Source organism: Apteryx mantelli, chromosome 3 (genome assembly GCF_036417845.1).
Source record: "Apteryx mantelli isolate bAptMan1 chromosome 3, bAptMan1.hap1, whole genome shotgun sequence".
Taxonomy (NCBI): domain Eukaryota; kingdom Metazoa; phylum Chordata; class Aves; order Apterygiformes; family Apterygidae; genus Apteryx; species Apteryx mantelli.
The window spans coordinates 50,068,397-50,087,591 of NC_089980.1; the positions used below are offsets into that span (position 1 = coordinate 50,068,397).

The 19,195-nt window shown below is 36.3% G+C and overlaps 1 protein-coding gene across 7 annotated transcripts in view; it reads left to right on the plus strand.

The window, feature by feature from the left end:
- The window catches only part of AKT3 (AKT serine/threonine kinase 3), a 164,894-nt gene that overhangs the window by 129,042 nt on the left and 16,657 nt on the right, over positions 1 to 19,195 (plus strand). For all 7 annotated transcript variants that reach the window (XM_067293338.1, XM_067293343.1, XM_067293340.1 and 4 more), the window contains 2 exons: positions 13,393 to 13,607; positions 17,065 to 17,152. In XM_067293338.1, the coding sequence (XP_067149439.1) occupies positions 13,393 to 13,607; positions 17,065 to 17,152 (303 nt within the window). The remainder of the gene's footprint in view (positions 1 to 13,392; positions 13,608 to 17,064; positions 17,153 to 19,195) is intronic.

Below are 19,195 nucleotides of genomic sequence, written 5' to 3' on the forward strand. Positions count from 1 at the left end.
TAATAAAGAAAATGAAGAATAAAACTGAGAAGTTACTTGTGATTGTAGTATATATCCTGTGGCACTTAAAAGCATTTTGGATTTTGATAGTTTTCATTTGATCATTAACGATCAAAAAATATTAATGAAATGAAGCTTCTTGTGTAGAGAAATCAAAGTTTTTGTAGCTCTAATCATTTACAAGGGTAATTTCTTATATGAGATTACACTTTTCAGCAAGATGCTGTCTGCATTTCACTTTAAGTATGGACTAGCAAAGCATTTCCTTAGTACTAAGTGCACAGTATTGGCTATAATAAGGCAGTCACTGTGATACTGATTTTTGGTGTCACATGGAAGATACAAGATGGAATAGCAGATATTCATTTTGTAGATATTAATCTTTTTAATAACAGGACAAAAGATGTTTTGGCTATGAACTAGAGTGTAAGGGACTTCATGGATGATCAGTCAAATGACTCTTCATAGATGCAGCTGATCAAAGATGTTTAGGTGTATTTTAATAACAGGGAAAGTGGTAGGACCCGGTTAATTTTTATCAGCATAAAAGTACAGAGTAGATGGATGAATACTTTCCTTAAAGAACAACCATAGTCTTCTCTTTAAAAAAAAAAGCAAGACCATTTCAATGTAGTTTGTCCAACTTGTTATCACTTAAAGATATATGGCAATAAATAAGACCAAAGTAGGTTCGTACCCTTTGTCCATAGGCATGAGAAGATCAGCATGTCTTATAATTTGCTTCAGAATGAGACCAGTGGAGATGATGGAGATCTTAAATGTGGTACACTATGCTTGTTTGGCAAATGTTTTCTCCGTTATCCTTTTAGAAATGGGAGGGAGATCATATGGAACCAATTATTTCCCTGAGTTTTACATCAGAGAAATAAAAAAAACCTCTTTTATCGAGAAGCAGCAGCTGTCTTCCCCCACATTTCACCTCCTTTCTCACTTTCAGCTTTTACTTTTGGGGGAGTAAAATGATGTATGGGCGACCCAAAATCTAGAACTTGGCCATTGAAAGTGGCTGAAGTTCAGCAAGGGGAAACATGGTGCCCTGTGTTGGAAGGCCCTGTCCAAATCAGAGTAACTAGTCTTAAGATTTTTTTCATAGCAAGAAAAAAATTTTGCTATGTTTTTAGAGGAATTGAGGTTGAATTTTCCAGGAATGTTGTGTTGTATGCAGATTATAAGATGTTGTCACAGAGGCAGAAAAGCATTTTGTCACTGGTGCAACTATATATTTATTTAATTCTTTGTAACGCTTGTATTGGATCAGGATATTTGCCAAAGGCAGTCTGGTAACTTGTCTAGCTGAGAATAAGATGATCTACTGCACAGTTTACCAGATAGGAGTCAGAACTAATGGATATAGGCAGAAAGGGAACCACAGGAATGCAGTGAGACAGTACTGGCTAGTGTTATAGTTGGTGTTTTAAGTTTTTGCAGTCATCATAGCAAAGGAGAGTTTTAAAGAGGGATTTTAATGCAGAGAGAAGTAGCAATATGAAGAGCTCCTTCAGGTGTGGGGAAAAGGATGAAAGTGCTTGTTTGCAAAAAAGTGGATGAAAATAGCCAACATCATGGACAAACTGAGGCAATCATGGATCCTCTGATACCTATTGAAAGAGATTAGCTAAAGAGAGGATTTAAAGAAGACCAGCCTGTTATGCAGTAGAGAACATGGTGTTCTCTATTGTATGGATAATATATCCAAGAGCATTTTTTTTTAATGGAAGAGGGAGAAGAATTTGAGTAAAATAAGAAGACAAATAATGAGAAGTTAAAAGGAGGTAAAAGGAATTCAGGAAATGAATCAAATGGACTTATAGGCAGATTGACAGGCCAGAAAACACAGATTAGAGATGCAAAGCTTTTTCTTATGGTGGAAAAATGTGGTTGAGAGCAAGAAAGAGATTTGAGCTGGACTAAAGGAGACAGTTATTTTATTTTGCAAATTTTCGCTTAATAGAATCAATTAGAGTGCTTTGCAGAGAGAGATGTGAAGGAAGAAAGGCAGTAGAAATAGATGACCAGCTTAAAGAAAATGAAGAGGAACCGGAGAATTGTTTGCTTAGGAATATAGCAGAACTGAAGGACACAATAAATTCTGTAGTGGCTCATCCAGTTTTCGTTTTCTTTTAAATTTGTTTTGGATTATAAGATATTTGAGGCACTTAAGCAATGTGCTTTTTGAAATTCTGTGCAGCTTTTCAGTGCTTTATAAATAATGGGCAAGTGCCTTTATTTTCCAGCTCTAGAACTACTGGATAACAAAGGTGAATGGGAAAAGAGGAATTTGCGGAAAATGGGACAAATTAAGGGAAAGTAGCTGTTGAGATGTTGTTAGATGGCATTTGCATTCATAGGGCTTTAAGAGCAGTATGAACTTTCAGAGTTGGAACTCTGAAATACTGTTAGCAGAAACAGTGCAAAGGAAACTTTAATTTTTAGCTCTGTCTTCTACCATGCTCTAGAGAGCAAATACTCAATCCTATTTAGTTACCACTGGCAATCATTCATAAAGCCTGATCGTTGGTGGCTTTTGGGGGTTTATTTGGGGGGAAGGGTAATTGCTGTTGTTATTGGCCTTCTTTTTATTTTTGGTGAGGTATTCACTTCCGTTAATTTTTTTTTCTTTTTGAAGGACTAATGAGACACTCCCCAAAATTGTCTGTGGTAGTATACATATATTTGTATTCTGACTCGTAACAGTTTTGCTAAAGATCTGAGAGGCCTGTAGTGGTGCTCTAACAAGATGAAAAGAATTTCATATATGAATTTCTCTTAGAGTGAGGTTAATATATTTTTGGAGGGTGGGAGGTAATTTGTTTCTCTAGCTTCATACCTCTTTTGTTCTTTTTACAGACTTTATTAGCTTTATTAAGAAGTGCATAGTATGCAGAGATGGTATGCTGAAACATGACAGAGTTCTGTAAGCTGACGCTTCCACCATCCAACGTTTGTGCCTTGATGGCAATTTCGAATTATTTTGCATTTGGAAGCAGTATTTGCTGTATTGTTAAGGGATTGCATTTCATTTCTATGCGTTTCTACCCTTGTCTTAGTTTCTTTGCTCTTCCTGCTTTTCCATGAGATTTCTTACATCCTTGTAATTATGGGAGTCCTTTGTTCCTTGCCCTCTGGCAGCTTAGCGAAGACTCAGGTTGTGACTGTCCAGGTGTAGGCTCCTTGTAGCATCTTATCCTGCCTCTGGCAACCTGGTGCGGATTGACTCCATCAAGATCAGTGTGTGAACTCTTGTGGATGGATTTCTGGTTTTTGTTCCTCTCATTGAATATAATCTTTTTAGTGCTGAGCTATTTATGTAGTCTCAGTTTTACTGTTGAGTTAGAGTACCTGATCAACTTTCCAACTGTAAAACAGTTTGAAAATCAAATGTAGCTCACATGCAAGACCCAACAAAATTAGAAGTGTTAAGTACGTTTTGGCAGTTCAATTTTATTATGCCCAGTCCTCAAATGTACCAGCAGACAATCATCTGAATGTTAGTTATTTTTCACATGCTTATGTGATCACACAAAAAGTACATGCTAAAAAGAAGCAGATGGTGACAGATGGGGAAGGTTGAATAAGGTGGTTTTGGAAACCTAGAAAAATGCACTTCTGTAATAGTGTAAAAATAAAAATCTTTGATCGCCAAGTTAGAGTGAACAAAATAGAGTGGCAAAACCCCCCGAAAACTTACTATTAGAAAGAAATGGAACCTACTAGCGTTCAATGTATATTTATGAAAGTATATTCAATAGCATTCTTTTGTCCAAGTATAGAATATTAATTTTTATCAGGCAGGGACTTTAAAAGGTGGAAGTTCTGTTTTTTTAATTCCTTTCAGAAAGATGCATTCAAATCAATTATTTTCCATGCCTGAAGAATGCTACCAGAGGGTCTTTCTTTAGTTTCACATATTGGTATTGTTGTAGACTGTGAGAGTATTTTACTTCCAATGGCACAACAAGATTTTACCCCTCCTTTTACAATGTTAAATAAATATACGTATGTTAATGTTTTTCCTGGGAAACATGCATGACATAGAGCTAATCTGTAACAGGCACCATTACCTCTTTGTCATACAGGCAAATGTAAAGCTGAGTAAGTAGATGAGGTATAACCCACGAAACAGGGATCAATTTTTGTGTGTAAATCATTATATATAAGGACCTAGCCTAGTACAAGGAATGAGGATTTGCTTATTTCCTTGCATTTGTTTAACGGGGTCTTAATATAAATATCTGTTGAGTTATAAACAAAACAAAGATTCCTTTTATAAAATTTTCAGTGGATATTTTACTTCATAAATTATAAACTAATCTGCTGAATATTTAATTGGGAGGTCTCCTAGGAAATCTGATGCCATAATTATTTTTTCTTCTGATAATTAAGTAGGTATCACCTATCATGTTTGTCTTAACATATAGTATGAGACATAATTCTTTCATGGTGACACAGAACACTTTGCTTTTGTTAATTATTTTTTCTGTAAAACCAAAAAAACCCAACTTCTGACAGCTTGTACTCGTTTCCCTTAAAGTAAGTTTAGTTTGCTCGGTATCAAAACAGTGTAGTTGTGTTGATACATTCTGCTTCATTAATTTTCTTTTGATTTCAAAGGGATAGTTTTAGTGCGTTTACTCTCTGTTTACCTATCTGTTTCATGTATAATCTGATTCCTAGTAGAGGCACAACAGAATTTATCTTACCTGTGAAAATATGGCTTAGTGTTGGCATGTGCTCTTGAACAGCTGTCTATTGTAGATCTGGCTATATTTTATTTCTGGGTGAAGAGCAGGGCGGTAGGGGAGGGGGGAGGAAGAGCATCTATGCCTGAAAATATTTTCCCTTCTGACTTATGGGGATTTCACAATTTTCTTTTTACACCAGAATTCCAAATACCAAATTATTTTTTATGTTGAAAGGAAATAGAAATGGAAATGCAAAAAGTTGTTTTATCTTGAAATGCTAGTACCTCATGAAAATTCAAATGTGGTCTTTTTTCTGTTTTTTTTATCACTTACTATCCTTTAGTGCTCCACATTGTGTCATCTTATGTGCCTAAGTCATCAAAAATGTTAGTAATTTCAATTCCAGCATTTTTGGCAACTTGGCATTACCAACAGGGCCCTGAGGTGAATGCGATGAAATGTGGACAAGGCAGGGTATCCAGACCAGAAAGAACATCATTTGTTTGCAATCACCACCATCAAGATCAAAAGATAGGGAGCATTTAGATGAGAGTATGAAACTAATGCTCAGTTACACATACGGAAGAGCTGCGGCAACAACAGATATATTAGCACAAGAGTTAGACTTTCTCCTGAAGCCAGATAACCAATGATGTAACATGAATTTGAATTTCCATGCAATCTGGCTAATCTCACCAGACACAAAAACTAATTGTCCACATGCAGTATTGGACTTCTCAAGGGGAAAGATGTAACAAATATGCAAAAATAAAAAAACAAACAAAAGACTAGAAAACAGATTAGCTCCACATTGCCTGTAAATGAACTGCTGTATTCAAACCAGAACTTTAAAGCAGAGAGCGATTTTCTAATAAAAAACACATTTTTGTGTTAAAAAAAAAAAGTACAACAGTTTCTTATGAAGATTGTCTCGATAACATTGTAAGTTTAAAGCATTTTTTCATTAATTTTCATTTAATCAATGCAAATACTATTTCCATTTCAGTAAAAGTCTTTAGTTTTTCTGAGAGCAATGAAAGATAAACAAAAGCTGAACAAATGCTGTTTAACGTTGGTAAAATTCAAAATCTTTTCAGCTAGAAAGGTGAGCAACCAGAAAGAAATGACACAATATTATCGTTATTACTTCTCATACAAGTCTTGCATCATATGGTAGTACGTGTTATGGAGACTACTACTAGTGCAGTGATAATTGTGTTACGAATAGATTCTCAGTTTTTTCTCACAGTGGTACCAAACTGGTGGAGACATCAGAGAGAAATGGCTTGTTTCTGCAGGCTGAATCTTTTGTTTTTACTTACCTTCTTCTATGAAAGGTGTCTGTTAATTCTACAACAGAGATATATTACCCAGTTAGTTTTTTGTCCATTGAATACGTTTTACTTTTGAAGATTTTTTTTTTTAATTGGGGGTAGGTCAGTGTTGCCATTGACATCTTAGAGTCCTTTGTTAGGATATTTTATTCATGTGCAATAGCTTAACTCTTCTTTTATCTTTTAAATTGTGTTGAAGTCGCAGTTTCTTGTAAGAGGTTGAACACTCTGACTATTCCAAAATGGAGAAAAACTACCTGGAAAAAACAGAGCAGTAATGGAAAAGTTTCTTCCTTTACTGAATTATTGGAGTATCTATTTCCCAGAATGTTTCTAACCTTGACATTTTTTCTTTTCAGCTCTGTAGAATAAAAGCAATCAGTATCCGTTCAAGTGGTTTTAACTGTAAAAGCAGTAATGCTTTCCCTGTTCATACTAAGATACAGTTATAGTAACTAAATTAATATAATAATTGGCAATCATAGCTTTCTTCAAATGTCTGTTTGTATAAAGAAATGTGTATTACCTTTGTTCGTTAGTATTAGATTATATACCTTCTCATTGTTGCAGCGGTTACCACATTTGAGATAAAGTTCTAACAAATATACTTTTTAACTTTTGTTGAATAATATGTGGGTGAATATTTGTTAGCAGACCAACAACTGTAGCAATAAAAATGTGTGAAGGGTTACTAGGAATGCTTAAGGAACATACACTTCACCTGAACTATAAGGTTAATTGAAAACAGTTTTTTCCCCTTAAATTAACAGTACATTGGTGTATCCAAGTTCTCAGTTTTCTTTCACAACATAGGTGTACAGACAGTTTGTTTAGATGTTTAAATCTTTTCCCATCTGTTCCGTCAAAATTATCGATTGAGCAACAAACTATTTGTAATGTCCTGTCAAGAATGTCTATATCTAATGTGTTAAGAGAAACCATAACTAAGTCAAAAATATAATTGCCTTTCCAATAAGTTATCTTGGTTATCTAGCACAAAGTACAGAAATGATGTTTTGATAGTGTTCTTTTAAAGATAAAACCCAATAGTAACAAGCATTTGTAGAAGACTGACAATGAGTTGTATGAAGCCTTTCATTTTCAAGGTTGTAGCTATATTTGTCTAGGTTTGTAGAGTCCGGAAGTTGTAGCAGCTAATTATCTTTTGGTGACCTGTTGGAAGTACTTCGCTAGTTGTGTGAATTTTTAATGGATAATCAGAAAAATCTTTGAGAGGCTGCTTATCAGAGAGGTTTATTTTCAAGAAGATGTGGTAAAAGTAGGATTAGTGGATTTTCTAAATTTTGGCTCAATTTGTTTCTGAGGCAGTCACACCTTGCCCAGTATACTATTTCTGTATTATTCAAAATATGAGAGAACCGTAGCTTCACTGAAGTCAAGGGTAAATATATAATTGATTTCAGATGGTCCCAGATTTCACCTGTTGTACTGGCTGCTAACTTTCAAAAAAAAATGTTTCTTCTCACAAAATCCTATAAAAGCATTGCACATATGTATATTGACTTTTCTTTGGCTGACTCATTTAATCACCTGCTTCCCAAGTCTCTACCCAAGCCCTTATAAATAAACCTTTGCAAATGTGTCTCAAGTTGCTGCAGCCCAGAAGAGGAAAGTAGTACATAACAACCCAATAGATGTTCATGAACAATGTTCCTGTGGTAAATGTATCTAAAATGGTTTTGGCTCTAGCTATGGAAGAAATAAAGAGCCAATCTGATAAGAGATGTATTTTCACTAGGTTTTACCATAAAAATTGAATGAACATCAAATTGTGTTGATTGTATGTTTGGTTCTTAAAGGGGTGATGTTCCCTAAAACAAAAGACACTTGGAAATGTGTAGATTGGTAAGCCTGATCATGAAAATCTACAACCACTAATGAAGTAGAGGAAGAACTCTTTTTAATTAATTTTGTTTTCTGGAAAAGAGAATACTTCCAGTGGCACTAAAAATTTTATTAATATTTTCTAATTCATAGCACTGGACTTCTCAGCAGTGGAGAGCAGTATTAGAGGATTGCTTTTTGCTAACAAATGCCAGTGCAAGAAGATTTTTTTCTGAACTGTAGTTATCTGTCAGCAACATGAATTGTTATGTATGAGGGGCAAGACACATTTGTACTACTGCGATCTTAGCTGCATGGCAGTGTGTTGGTGCAGCCTTAGTCATCACGAAAGCAAGATTCAGTATGTGAACTGGATTGTGAATTGTGCATGTGTGGATTGACGGGCTTTGCTATGTTTGTGAAGCACCACGCCATCACGCACTTGGTTATTGCTGCTGCTGCTGGCTGCTAATACTTGCCAGAACCCCCCAAGGGCAAGCAGACAGTGGAGTCACTATAGCGTACTTTTTTCTAGCTGTTGCAGTTGGTTATCCTTGCTATCCCAGTAAATCTTAAAAAGAATTGGGAATGGCTTCCTAAGGCATGAGGAGCTGTGGCATGGACTATATTTAATGATACATGTATTGTCTGTTTTGCTTTAAAATATCCAATTGTTTTCTGTATTTTTAGTGTCAAATTTTTTGAGATTTGATACCTCTGAAATACAACTCCTAACTGATGAAACAAATGCTGTTATAGCTAGTGTTGAGCTTTCCGTATAAAATAAATATGAGTTGTGCTTGGTTGCCTTTTGAGCACAGTATAAATGAAAGTTTTAATGTAAATAAATAGCATTTCCTTAGCTGAAACGATAATATTGTCCAGTGCCTGTAAAACATCCATAAAAGCACTAAAGTACCTGCATATGCCTGGAAGCAGATGCCTGACTAATGTTTCTTGGTTGTTAGAGAGTGTGTATGTTATTTAACCTCTTGCATGTTTATCTAAAACTGGAAAAATACAAACCTTCACAACACCTGTGCAGATTTCTTTTAAAGCATCCATATAAACCCAGACAGTGTCGTCTTTTAATTATTACAGATGTAGGTGTATGTTTTAGAGCAACATCAACACCCATAAAAAATGCAATAGTTTAAATGCAGAAATTAATTTATGCCCACTTCGGAGCCCTTTTGTACTGCCAGAATGCTTTAAAGAGATACAGGTTGGGAAGAGAATCAGTCCCTTAATCTTCCCATTAAGGGAGAGTGACTATTGCAGCTGTGTGTATGCAGGAATAGCTGGGAGAGTCAGCATCCCTTCTGTGCTGAAAGCCACAGGGCAGAGCCTGACAAGCATCTTTCTGTGGCAATGCCAGGTTAAGGCCCCCCTGCCCTGGGTGTTCCACTTTTGTGACTATGCGGTGACTTAGGTCAGAAAACTTAATCTAGGTTAGAAATAACTCTGGGCAAAACAAGATTTTAACTTTTTTTTAATACCAGTCTAGTCTCTGATCCAGTGTGTTGCACAGTTTTAGCAATGTAAGTGAAGTGTGATGAGGGAACAGGAATGAGAGCATGAATTAGGGTGGCACCATATCTGAAAGAAGCAGTTGTTGAACTACAGCCTTAATAGCAAATGGAATGAAATTGCCCTCAATTAATAAAACTGCTGGCTATTTTTTGATTTTTTTTCTTGTATAGTCTATGGTATCATCCAAACTGAACCTCAGTCAGCCTACCTCCTACTTCACTGGACACTGGGAAGTCGTTTGAGTACAGTGATGATGTGATGGTGTCAAACAGGGATGAGTGAATATAAATGTTACTCACACACTGAAGTCAAATCACACTAGACCTCTCATCTCCTAAAATGTCATTTAGATCTTGACTAGGTCATTTGGATTTTTGGAAAACAACATATGAAGCAGATGAAGCAAGGGAAGTCGTATACCTGAATGATTTGACTATTGAAACAAATTTTGGGGAAGGAAACATGCAACTTCTTCTTTACTTCATGAAGAGACAACTGACTGGAGTATGTACTCAGTAGAGTTGCTGTTTCTATAACTGATGTGTTCTATGCAATTCTTCTGTTTGGTACCCCTAGAAAATACTAATATATTGCTTTGTAACAGATAAAAGAGTAGTTCAACTTGTGCCCTACGGGTTGATTTTGGTGGGCCTGCTGTATTTTTTGCTGTGACCTTGAAGGGACTGGGTTGTTAGGACAGTGTGTTCGCTTAAGTAAAGGTTGTTGTGTCCATACAGGAGGACAGGAATTGACTGGAGATGATGGAGGCAGTTCTTAAGGGCAGCATGCAAAGTCCATACAAACTTCCCACTGAGTCTGTGTGTGGGCAGGCATTGGTGATCTGTTGCTCACCTCCTGTCCTCATGGCCTAAGAAGGATTTCCTGAAAACAGGTATCTGTCTCATGGTACAGAAAAGATTGGATTACTCATAGGTACCAAGTATGCAACTGTGTCATGTTTCTTCTAGCACTGAGCGGAAGCTTTCTTGACCTACGTTCATTATAATTAAACCCAAATCCCTCAAATCCAAGAATTGTTTGAAAAGGATTCTGTAGTGCTAGGGTGATGTGTATAAACATGTTCTCATGCTTACCCTCATTATATGGATTTGATCGTAGGAGTTGCTGGGCTCCAGCACTTCCATTGACTTCTCACAGTCTGCAAATGCTGGAGAGGTTCTTAACACCAGGAGGAATAGGAATGACTTAAAAAAAAAATTTGTGTGTATTTACGTTCGGTGCATTATCCATAAATTTATTACAGTTATATTAAAATAAGCTGAGATGCATTATTCTTTATTTCTACACTTTTCAGGACTGTTTTCCTTTTGCTTAAACTAAACCCTTTTGATGCTCTTGCTTCTCCGGCTGGCTATAAACCTGGTATTTAAACAAAAATAAAGAGTTGCCAGTTTTGCCAGCTGGGGATGAGAACCCGGCTGGTGATATGTGGGTTCGGGAGGCAGTTAATCCAGCTTTTATGCTTTTTTATGATTTTATGTAAAAAGAGGTTAAAAATCACATTTGGCTCTTTCTTTGTACCACTGTTTTGTTGCTGTTGAGGGAATGCAGCAAAAGGTTGCTCATACTTTTTATTATTATTAGGTAAAGTCCTGCATAAATTAGGTAAAGCCCCAGATACAGTTTGCTTCAGCTATTGGCCATGTGATTTGCCTTGTTCGAGAATGAAAGGTTTTATCTTCCCATTGCCTGTTTTTATAAATCACACATTCAAACCACATCTCCCCTTGTAAAAGGAATCTACCCCTGCCTCACAATTTTATTTATTTTACTAGCTTCAAAAGAAAAGAACAGCCAACAGTACAAATAGGGGAAATGGTAACAGTGCTAATACATAAAGTAGAAAAATATATAATGCTTTTATTCTGTGGCTGAAGACACAGTGATTTAAAGATGTTAAGTGTCACAGATTTCATATACAATTTTTCAGCAAATAGCTTGCAATATGCTCAAACTCATAAAACATTTAATTAATTTTACAATGTTGGAGTTATTTTAGTTAGTTTTGTCATATGTACTTATTCAGATAATTTGTTGTATTTTACACTTTCCAAAATTTCACCCTTTATTTGGAAATATCAATGATGTAACGAGTCTGTGTGTTTTGGCACAGTTGTAAATAGTATGTGTTAATGTGTTAATATTTATGCTTTTTAATCTTATATACACAAGAGGGATTCGTAATATACTTCTTTTCATCATGTTTCTTCTACTATTCCTTAAGGATAGTGAAAACTGAATTTGACTGCATTAATTACTACTGTATTGTCAAAATTGCCATACTGGATCAGACTGTAATTTGTTTCTGCTAGTAGCATGTACCAGATGCTACAGAACAGGCTTGGGTTTACTGGGGGAGCAAAAGGAGAGGCGGATAACAGGGCTGTGCACCCCTCACTAGGACTGGCCAGGGTAGTGCATGTGTCTTTGTATTGCGTGAGGCCATCGTGGCCGCTTAGTGTCCCTGTGTGGGCGAGGGCTGGGTCTGCCCTTGCTTCAGAGGAAATCATTGGAAGTTGTCTTAGAGAGTTTGGAGAGTCATAAGATAATGTGCTCATAGAAAAAATTATTTCTGATCTGTGTTGGTTAGGGTTGCCTTACTCCTTAAAGCCTGAAGGCTTTACTACAAATCACCAGATTTTCACTAGAACGTATAGAGAGATGATTGTTCCTGTGTGTCCACTTCCTGTTTGAGCGCAGCTAAGCTCTTGGCTTTGCTGGCTGATGTGACTGCGTTGCAAAAAGTGTTATGTTTTCTGTGAATTCTTTTTCTTTTTTTAATCACTCATGCTGCCTTTCAGAATCTAGCTTTTCATAATACAGAAATCCTGTAGAATTCCCTACAAATATACTCCAACTGGATTAGCTGCATTTCTCTAGTCTCTGTTACTGTCCACTATTAAAGTTTGAAATCTATCATTTTGAGGTTTTTGCCTCTTTAATATATCTTTCTGCAGCAAATATTAGCAATTTAGGCACGTGCCTTCTCTATTACCACTTATTAACTTCTAATTGTTGCATCTTTTTTGAATGAAAGGATATGACATGCTAGTAGTAATTTACAGAACATCTGAATCATATATATACATATATATATATATATATATGCACACACACACATGCACACAGTACCCTTCAGTTTCCTTACTGCTTATGGTTTCATTATAGGTATATTCTGCTGTTATGTTGTCTCCATTTCTTTAATTTAATATGTAGATGTATTAAAGTCAAGGAATATTGTTTAGATTCCTTATTCTAATTCTGAATGGGGCTGCTGGGAGAGGAATGGTGGAGTAAGTCATCTTTTAGGCACATAAATATTGGAGGCAATCATATTTCTATGCATTAGCACAATCTAGCTGTTTTAGATTTCTTCATGGAACATAATGGAATTGTCAGGAGATATGTTCTCAGGGCTCTTAATATAAACAAAGGTTATAAAGAAATAACTTACCTTAATAAGATTAAGGTGTTTCTAAATTTCAGTCTTTATTCTTACTGCTGGGGTAAAGAGAGAGGAAGTGATTGAGCAGGGCGAATGTTTCACTTTCTGTCCCTGAGGAATCTGACTGAGGTAGCAGTGCCAGTAGGTTAAATGTCTCTTCCTAAAACTATGTACATTATAAAAGGGGTCATAAAGTAGGACATAGGAAAGGGGAAAATGCAGTAATGACCTTTTGAGGGGGGAACTTTCTCAGCTTTATGTTATACTTGTTTCTGATGAATTACGCTTGGAGTAACAATACAGTTCCCAGTATGTCTGAAATTCCAGCTAGCTGAAGTGTATGGGTCAGTACTGCAATTGTGTATATTGGATCTGACTTCTTGGAGTCCTTGTTGCATGCTGCAGAAATAAAGTCTTAAAAACACGTTCATAAAGAGATGATCCAAATAGACTGAAATGATCATGTCTGAAATAGCATATATCTTGCACCTGTTTTTGGTTTCTGTTCTAGGTGTTGGAAGATAATGACTATGGTCGTGCAGTGGACTGGTGGGGATTAGGAGTTGTCATGTATGAAATGATGTGTGGGAGATTGCCATTCTACAACCAAGATCATGAGAAACTATTTGAACTGATACTGATGGAGGACATAAAATTTCCTCGAACTCTCTCTGCAGATGCAAAATCATTACTTTCAGGCCTACTGATAAAAGATCCAAATAAGCGGTAAGTGTAGAAGAACTCTTAAGGACCTAGTATCTTAAATTTTAACTTTAAGAATTTAAAGTGATTTACTTGGTTATACAGGAAATGGCCATATGCAGCAACAGACAGGAACAGGCTGCACCAGGGCCGGGATGATCCATGCGGCTGGCAGCCTGCCTCCGAGTTGCCCAAAGTCAGAAGCCACTGAAAGCAGGCTACTGGCAAGACGTGATTGTACTGGGAGCCACCCATGTCCCATAGACTGTAGTTTAACTCCTGATGCTAGCTTATGCTTTCTACAGCAATAGCAATTTGTATCAACCTGGAAACAAAACCTTCCACTAAATAGTTTTGTGTAAGTATTCATGAAATTTTGGTCATTGAGGGCTACTTACTAGGTGACGCATCAGACTGGGGGGACAGTGACAAATGCATAATAGTGTCATGGCTTTATGTTCTGTAGATGATACAGTTTATTTAGCAGGTAGGGTGCATAACAAATCTCGTGAGTCTTGCCTGGCACATGGATGGCACTTTGGGAATGCTTATATTATTATAGTAATGAATTGTAAGTATTTATGCGTTATAAAGGAAGTACAGTAGTGAGTAATAGAAATTTTTAAACTGAAGCCTTGGCAAAGCCCTATTCAGTTGTAACACATGGCCCAGGATTATTTTAGTTTATTGCTGCTTTGGACAGGAATTGGTAAGGTCTTGTCCTGGGGGGAAAAAAAGGAAACAAGTACAGTGCATATACTATTTCCAAAGTAAGTATTTTTAGACCTATGTTATGACAACTTGAAAACTATGCCTGACATTGTATTTGGAAGATTACTTTGAACAACGCACACTACGTATTTCCCGTTGTTCAGGTACACAGCCTAAACCTGGAAAGATGCCTGTGTTTGCTATGAATGATTTAAAAAAAGTGTTCTGTTCCACATGTTTTATTCTCCTTTGTTTGTAAAACTTGCCATATATTGTTGCTACATTAAAAAAGTGGAAATCTGAGACTATATGGCTGCTAAGTGAAATCACCTTGTTTCTTTGTTCCCTTTTAACTGTAAGCTGTAAATTAGTTTTGGAGAGTATGACTTGACCCTGAGTTGGCTATAGTGTTGAGTAGGGACTACCCCACATTTTCTTGAAAGTGATCATGCCTGAAGACAGTAGAAGGCTTCCCGTCCACAGCTATGTTTTATTAAGAGCACATAGCTAGATTACATATTAGATCACATAAACTAGAAACCTATTAAGTAATATGCAGATCTTCTGAGTCAGATCTAAACAAAGGTTTGAAAGCAAATACCACCAACTGCTGCCTGTGCCCTTTTGTGGTGGGCTTTTTCCTCCACATCTGTTTTCTAGGCCAACCATCTTCCAGTGGCTCCCTGCACTGGACAAGCAATGTCCAGTTCCCTCTGGTTCTAAAATAAATCTCTTTGTTAGTCAGTGAGATGTGTCTTTAGGTTCCCTCTTTGCCCCAAGCTCCCTGCTCCTCTTGGGAATCACTCAGCCTGTTTTAGGGGTGCAGGCTTCCTTCTGTCTGTCTATCCTCTCCTCTCTAGCTATCCTCCAACCTAAGTGTGTACTCAGGAAGTTTTCCCTAGCAGCATATTCTTGATGGCGTTCAGGGCATAACCAGTTACCCTGTCACTCTGAGGATCCAGCTGCACCCAAGCGCAGCAGCCAGGATAGCACAAGTAGTCAGCCTTTCTTTTGCTGCCCAGCAAAGTCCCTTTTCACTAGACATACAGTAGTAAAAGCAAACTGTGAACAACCAACAAAATACATGGAGGCTAAAATAAAAATTTGTTACTGTAGCAACTTCTAATGCATTTTAGTCTCTACACAATCTGACCCATCAAATATATTAACCTTTAGAATGGAAAAGATGCTTGCCTGTAATTAATCTCTGCAGACAATAGTGTTTATGACAGGCTTATGTTTATAAGCTTATTCATATTCAAGTTCTGGTGTTAGCTACTGATAAATAGGGAGGAGTACAGAGGTTAAGTGGAGCTCAGCTTTTCTCTGAACAGCTGGATACTGAGAGAAGTCTGGAGACTGCAGGGAGGTAGAAAATTTTGCAATGAGTAGTTGGGAAACAGAAGGAGAACACAGCTTTGAAATGAGAATAACTTCATACCCAGTTACTACAAGACTGAGGCAGAGGTCCAGAATACTTTTTTTAATTTGCCAGCAGAATAATACCAATACTAGGGTTTTTTTTTTCTTGGTTGTGGGAATTATTGTTGCTTGCAATAAATACTTCAGAGAAGAATTCATCTTGCTTAAAGGTTGCTTTTTAAAATTTTCTTTAAATCTTTGACAGTTTCTTTTAATGGAGCACAAACTGCCTGTGTCGTTCTCCCTGCTAAAATTTGACATGTATGAGCTCTTTGTTAAGATTTAGCTGCAGCTTCTTGATGTTAGATGATGGAACAGCCCAACTCAGGGAGAAGTTACGTGAGCACTGAGCAATCCGAACAGTTCACTGCCGTTGAAAAGGGCAGGGGTCCCTCCCTTCGTCCCCTCTCCTGGATGTGTGGCTCTAGCTGACCAACTCAAGGGAGCTCACTGACCTCATTGCTGAGTCAAATTTGACTTGCTAGTGCACCAGAAAACGGCCTGTTTGTTCTTGCGTTTTCATTGCTGAGTTGGGTTTCTTCCAGGCTGGTGAGTTGAATCTCCCTGCAGAGTCCAGTGGGTACCACAGTCAGTGGCAGGGATGCTGTAGCTGGAAGGGAGCGGGGAGAGCTGCGGGCAGGGCTAGGACCCTCCTCTTTCAGCATCAGTGACCATTTACACGAGCTCAAACCACCTTGGGCAAGTTCACCCAATGCAGAAGGCTGCTATCCATGGCGTTCAGTTCCTGAGATGATGTGCCAGAGTCTGGCTTTGGCAAACTACAGGCCACAGTGAATAGTGTGGTTATTTACAATGGCCTTTAAATAACCTTCTCAGCAGGCCTACAATTTATTAATTTATACTAATTGACTCAGACTGAGACTATTTTATGATAATTGGTTAATTGTAACAGCACCCAGATGCAACAGCAGTGAACACTGTATAAAAATGATGTGTGAATCATTATTGATTCCTTGCCTGGCATCTCCTTGGCAAAATTTTGTGTCAGGGTTGTTGGGTTGGTTTTGGTTTTGGTTTTTAATAGTGCCAGAATGTTAGTTGGTCTTTCAAGAAAACTGAAGTATGTTTTTAAGACAGATGAATTATGAAAAAGCTTGTCATGGACGGTAATGAACACTGTAGTTGGAACAATCCAATAGAATAGAATGTTGTTCGGATACTTTTGTTATCACTTTTTCTCTTGATATCACTAAATTTCATATTAAACAGGTGAGAATTGTTCCTGGCTGTTCAAAAATAAATGGTCACTTCTCTAACAATCACAATAACATAGTCACACTTCAAAAATAAAGCTTGTATAACGTGAAGTTTTTTCTTTTCTCTTCAGACTTGGTGGAGGCCCAGATGATGCAAAAGAAATTATGCGTCATAGTTTCTTTGCTGGAGTAAACTGGCAAGATGTATATGATAAAAAGGTATGTCTTTGTATGATATTGAATAATCTGGCTTCTACAAGATGGTGTCAATTGATAGTCATAGGACTATTACTCTCTGAAGTTATTCATGTTTTTCTTTGCCACTTTTCAGATTAATACAAATGAATAATTATTCTAAACAAAGGTGAAGTTATTTAAATTTTTGTTTTTCATTAATAATTTGCCAGTGGACCAAAAATAAGTTTTGCAAACCAAACTAAACTCAGCAAAGATTTTCCGTTTGTTATTTAAATGTCTGAGGTTTTCCTTCCCTTTCTTCTTCCTGGGTCTTCAAGAGAAAGTAGGTGTATGAATCAAGATATGTGAGAAAGTGTAAAGGAAGTTTTTCAGAACTGTCTTTTTACTTATGCCTTTTGTTTGTCTTTATAGAAATATGAAATTGGAATGACTGAAAGGGATTCATAGCAAAAGTATACTTTCTGATTATTTGTATTTAAGCAGAAATCTTCTCTCAAACTAATTTTTAAAGAAATATCTAAGAAAATTTAAATAGCATTAAAATACTGAGCCAAAACAGCTTGTGGAGAAAGAGGGTACTGGGGATTTCATTTGAGCAGTATTGTCTAAACTCAGTCTTGTTCCTGTGATGTTCAACACTTTTTGGATGGTTTTAGAAAATGAAGTTATCTTTCTCAGTAGTGAAACTCAATTTGACTTAACTTGTTTTAGATACAGACATAGATATCTCCGTACTTTTGTAACTATTTACTTATTGCTGTAAACCCCTGCTATTTTGGTCTTTTGTTGTTTCTCTGTTCTGTTTTGTATTAAGGTCTTTTTCTGTTTTTTCCAACTTTTTTATATTGTTAGTCTTCCAGTTGAACCATGTGATTTTAAAAGATAGATTTTTCTTCTTTTTTGCTTTGTTTAAATAAAAAGAAAATGGAAGATGTATGAATGAGCAGAATATGTTCATGCTACAATGTAAGGCTGTTCTTCAGTTGTTGTTGAACTGGCATTTTCAAACTACGTGGTTGATGTAGGTGTGATATTTCTCTGACAAATACCAGAACTGGAATAAGAACTTGTATATTATGATAAAAATATGATACTATCTGAAATTACCTGATACTAGCTTAAGTGTGATTTTTTCCATGGATGTATCATGATATCTTGAGAAACTTCAGAATAAATAAATAATCAGAACAAGTACATTAATCAGATTTCTTTGTGAGCTCAACCACTGGCTGTTTGTGTAAGAACATTGTATAGAAGTACCTTGATGATAAAATCTAAAAATATAAGTTCAGGACCTGTCCAAAGTTTAAAATTATACTAAAATCATTTAAATTGCAAAACTTATTAATACAAGGTGCTGGGAGTGGGTGAAAAAGAAAAAGCTGTCAGATCATTCTTGCTCTATTGAAAAAAATTTCTTAATTATTTTACATTAGAGACAGAGTTCTCAATTCTACACTCTGTTCAACATTACTTTTAGTTAAGAAAATATAGATTTTCTTAACTTTTAAGCACATGCTTCGAATCTTTCCAAATCAAAGACCAGTGTCTTTCACTCAAGATCTGATCCTGAGCTATTAAAATAAATGGAGGTATTTTACTTTCATATAAATGCAGGTATTCTGCTTTCATGTGCATGGAGGTGGATGAGGCTTAGTGGTGACTTATAACTGGAGAAATTGTAGTCCTACACTGTTTACTTTGTCCACTGCTGCTTTGAGAAACTAAATTTGCTAGTAAAAGTGAATTGTATTTCCTCAGTTGAACAATTAACTTTGAGGATTCATAGGAATTATTTTGTGCAGTATTGGCACACAACGTGTTTTTTATGGAAAACAACTTGTTGAAATTATTACCAACAGTACGTTTTTCTGTTTAATTCAAAATTACTTTTATTCTTATTATAAAACCATTCATTTGGTTGTTTAAAATGTACAGTCATTCCTTCTGCACACACAATTTTATCAGTTTTGAATTATGCAAAGAGTGTAAGACCATGCTCTGAAATGTAAACTTTAAGTGTAATCATATGATTAATGAAATTTCACTGAGTTTTTTTATTGT